This window comes from Populus euphratica, unplaced genomic scaffold (genome assembly GCF_000495115.2).
Source record: "Populus euphratica unplaced genomic scaffold, PopEup_1.0 scaffold414.1, whole genome shotgun sequence".
NCBI classification, from domain to species: domain Eukaryota; kingdom Viridiplantae; phylum Streptophyta; class Magnoliopsida; order Malpighiales; family Salicaceae; genus Populus; species Populus euphratica.
Window position 1 is genome coordinate 178,918 of NW_011500038.1, and position 4,653 is coordinate 183,570.

Sequence of the window (4,653 nt, forward strand, 5' to 3'; positions counted from 1 at the left end):
CTACACTCACGTTCTTCTTTCCCTCTTTATCACTGATTGTTTTCCTCTACATTATTTGTGTTGGCTGCTAATTGAATATTATGTTCCTCCAATTCGGCATTTTATCAAGCACTTAAAAAGTCAAGTGTAAAAGCCTTTCCCCTTCTCACCAACCAAATTTCCTACACCGATCCTTTCCAACAGGATAATTAGGAGTAGGATAAATACATGTCTACAGTAGGCAGCCTCGAATTTATCAGTTATAGCATGAAGTACATAGATTTATTAATATAATTTCCACGAGAAAAGAAGAGCTCGTAGGGACATAATAATAACCTGAATAATTGAAATTAGTGGTTCCTTAAATACTTCGAGGGATCTTCCAATGTCCCCTGCTGCGAAACCAAAAACCTCAAGTCATCTACCAGTTCATCAAACCACGACACCACAAACAAAACCAATCACTCTTTGTTGGAGAAAAACAACATGGCTCTTCCTTGTACCAAACCCAGAATTCCATATATTACCCACGATTCATGCATAAGCATCCCAATGACATAATTACAATGGAGACTCAAATTGGCTGCAGGTTTTCCACACTAATAATCTAAAAATTCACTGGAGCCTTCAATATTGCGAGAATGAGATGAAGAGAAACATTCAGGAAGAAATCTAAATCTATGAACTAAGAGTAACACTCAAAGTGAAACCAGCCACTCTTAATTACTAACCTGAATGTTTGAAATCTAAAATGAGAATTGTTTGCCGTTACCAAACACGGCATCAAATTCAGAATGGCTTCTCCTTACATCATCATCTTCCACAACCTATGCGAGAATGAGATGAAGAGAAATATTCAGGAAGAAATCTAAACCTATGAACTAAGAGTAACACTCAAAGTGAAACCAGCAACTCTTACTTTCTTACCTGAATTTTGAAATCTAAAATAAGAATTGTTTGCCGTTACCAAACACGGCACCGAATTCAGAATGGCCTCTCCTTACACCATCATCTTCCACAACCTAAGCGAAGACAATCAATCACATCGATCGTCAACAAATCATTACCCCTTTCGCAAAACATAAAAAGATTGTCCCTGTTATTAGGGCCCACAAACTAGTTTGTAGAGCCCACGAATCCTAAAGACTCAAAAGTCATCCAATGCAAACCCACTTATCAAGTTAAGCTTTGGTCTCTCTTCTTTATTTGCTCACAATTCACCCCCTCAATACCTTTGCACGTGCAGTAGCGACACGTTAAGTAGTACGGTACCGTACACTGACTCCTCGCGATCCTTTCCCACGTCAGCAACAGATTAATTGGAAGCTTGTCAAAAATCTTAGTGACCGTTGTACCGCCACCGCCTCAACAACAAACCCTATTATAAATAAATTGGCGTGGGAAGACATGGCTTTATACTTACGCGCTTTGATATTTTGTGTTTCCGATTTTCTATCTGCAAATCTTTAGGGTTTGGTTTTATAATCTTCTCTCTTGTTTCCACCAATTTCTTTCTTTACAATGACGGAGAATTAAAGAAAGAAGTTAGAGAAAGTAAGCAAGAAGTTCTCTCTGTGTTTGATCATCGAGAAAGAAAGTTTGTTTCTCCCCTTTGATGTTTCTGTAAGTAAATACAGTTACCTTATTTCCTACGTACGACTTTGTTCCTTGTTAATTCTCGTACCTTTCTTTAATTCCAAGTGACAGCTATGTCGTTACATAGCAGTACGGTACAGTTTGTAACGCAGAAACCAGAAACCCTAACCCCTGAACTACCTCATGGTTATCGTTTCCATCCCGATGATGAAGAACTAGTCCGTTTCTATCTCTACCCTAGAATCACAAACCCTAAACTCTTCACCACCATCCATACTCCCATTAGAGATACCCATATCTTTGGCGACCATGCCAAAGAACCTTGGCAAATCTGGGAATCCTTCCCCAAACGTCATGGCGAGGATCTCTTCTTCTTCACTCAACTCACCAAGAAAGGGAGGAACTTTGTGCGCAAAATTAGCTGCGGGCCCGGTACATGGCATCAAGAGTTCAAAGACCCTCCTTTCAATGTCTCCATCGACCCCGACTGCAAAGTCTCTGTCATCAGAAAGGTTTTCACTTACCAAAATCCGAAATCTGACCAGAATGGCTCCTGGTTCATGTTTGAGTACAGCCTGCCATCACTTTCTGAACAAATTGTCCTGTGTCGATTGAGAAAGAAAGAAGTCCACTCCACTGAGACAGTACAAACTACAACAACCGCAACAACTAAAAAGAGGAAGAGGGATGCTGACAGTGAAATTGTTGATGATGCAACAAACACCATACCGCAAAAGCCCAGGATCAATGAATTAGATCAACGTCAGCAACAGATTATGGGTTTCTATGTGGCCGTAGAAAACCAACAGCAGCACTTGGAGCTTGAACTGGTCTTTGATAATTGGGCAGAATTCGACCATTCTGAGTGCTTTTCTTTTGAGAATGTGCAGGATCTTGAAAGTTATCTGATGGCTGATGATTCAGATATTACTTCCACGAGTAATGTTACACCCGAACCAATTATATATGCATTTAATCCTACAGAGAACTTGCAGTCAATTGAGGTTGAGCGCGTCGAAAATGATGGGGAAGCTGCCTCAACACAGGATGATGATTTCTGTTATAAGATGATTGATTTTAGTGGTGGATATGATGAGGCAGATGGGGTTCTAGCAAGTCAAGCAACAGCAGAGGCTAGCGTTTGTTGGGTTCGGGCTACACCAGATCTGGATGGAACCTGCACTGCTGATGCTGTTGATTATGGTCTTGAACATGGAGTTTGCGATTCAAGCCTCACCAATTGGTCTGGGTCATTTTCTCAAATGCTGCTAGAAGCAAATTACTTGCCTGATTGAAGAAAATGAGATTCAGATAATTCCAAACCCTTCCCACAAGGGGAGTTACTATTGATTCCATGTCCTTCACTTTGCTTTTCCTCGAGATGAGAGCAGCTAACATCCAAGGAAGCTGCGCTTAGATATTTCTGAAGTGCTGTAGTCTTTTTTCTATTTTTTACTTAATTAGTGTCTGTTAACATGTAAAGAAATTGCAATATCCCCCTTTTATTAACTGTAGGCTGTTCAATCTTTTTAGTGCTGGTGTCTTATTCTATTAACCTTGGGTTTATGTTACTATAATGTAGCAGACTGTAGGAGTTAATTGTTAATAAAATCCTGTTTTATTACTCACTTTTGTTCTTGTTGTCCTGTCGAGAGTTCTGTGGATTTCTGCTCAGATCAAACCTATTGAAAGTAATCGCATCCTTTCCAACTACATAGGTTTGTATCAAGGGTTACTTCTTTTAGACACAATATAAATCACGAAGGGAATAGGCATGAAAAGTACGGATTTTGACCCTAGTTTATGCTACTTTCTAACTTCTAAGCACATGCCATAGGCATGAAAAGGTTAGGACATGTTGAGTAGGACTACTCGACCTTTCTCAACAACGCAATTAAGCAATGAACTGCCGGCTATCTCCACTTTTTCCAAATGAATATATCATGTGGATATTCAGAAATTATCTTTTTTCCTAACCAAAAATAAAAAAAACTACTTACTGTATATCGAATACCACTGAATATTGAAGTTCTAGCACTGTTCCAAAATTTCGATATTTCGTTTCGCAAGTCAAACGTGCTCATGATCTTGAAAGTTCCGGACTTACTTGCGTTCACAAATGTGCAACCATGCGTTCATGCACGGCACGGACATGGAATTTTCCTTCACCGTCAAAACATTGAAGTGTAGAACTGGTTTAGATGTGAGGCTCATAGCATTTGATGGAAACAATTTGAAAGAATATAGACAGATGTGGAAATAAACCACTCTGTTTTATCCCCAGACGGATAAAGCTATCCAAGTGCAATGACAAGCGAATGGCATGATCTCTGCAATTTTGCATTTGCTAAGAAAAGAGATTCGATGATCTTCCACAGCAAGCCATAATAGGTTCATGCAATGAAATGGAACATTGAGTATATAAATTTGAGACAGCCAATTAAACTTTTAAGTTGTTTAGGATTACCAAGCAGAAACGGGAGAAAATTATACATGAACTGAGTTTGCTTGTTGCGTATCATCTTTTTCCACTCTGTTGTAATCATGGAGGTAGCATATTGGATGCAACCTCAGTAACCATAACAAAGACCAATTATAAACACAAACTGCGATCTTTAGTTTGCAAACTGTGATCAGAAAATGATGCAAATTGCTTGTTATCAATCAAAGAAGTAACAAATAATAAAAAGGAAAGCCTGCTGCAAATTCAACCTCGATCAGTAAAATACATGAATGAATAAATTCGGCATAAAACAACACAATTATCAGGACAAAACGTCTGTTTCGTCTTTAGGTAATGGTCACGCCGGTAGAAAAGATTATGTTTGTAGGTTTTTGGAAGAAGAATTATTTTCTTTCTTACTACAAGATATAAGACCATCAAATCCCACGAAATCAAGAAATCAAAACATAAAAGAGCAAATCTAGAAAGAAGAAAACAAAAACTCCTAAAAATCAGAAACACTAATTCCAAATTTTATTTGTAATATCACTTTCTATTTTATCTCTTATAAATCTAATATTTTTTTTCTTTAAGTTGAAATATAAATATCTATCATACTCAACTCATGAAAAACT

The 4,653-nt window shown here is 38.2% G+C and overlaps 1 protein-coding gene across 1 annotated transcript; it reads left to right on the forward strand.

The window, feature by feature from the left end:
* Window positions 1-1,688: 1,688 nt before the first annotated feature.
* Window positions 1,689-2,870, forward strand: LOC105107172 (NAC transcription factor 29-like). Its single transcript, XM_011001003.1, has one exon. It carries the CDS (start codon window positions 1,689-1,691, stop codon window positions 2,868-2,870), a length of 1,182 nt encoding a protein of 393 aa, XP_010999305.1.
* Window positions 2,871-4,653: the final 1,783 nt, after the last annotated feature.

Coding starts and splice junctions, on each gene's coding strand:
- LOC105107172 (XM_011001003.1), top strand. CDS start 1,689: ATGTCGTTACATAGCAGTACGGTACAGTTTGTAACGCAGAAACCAGAA.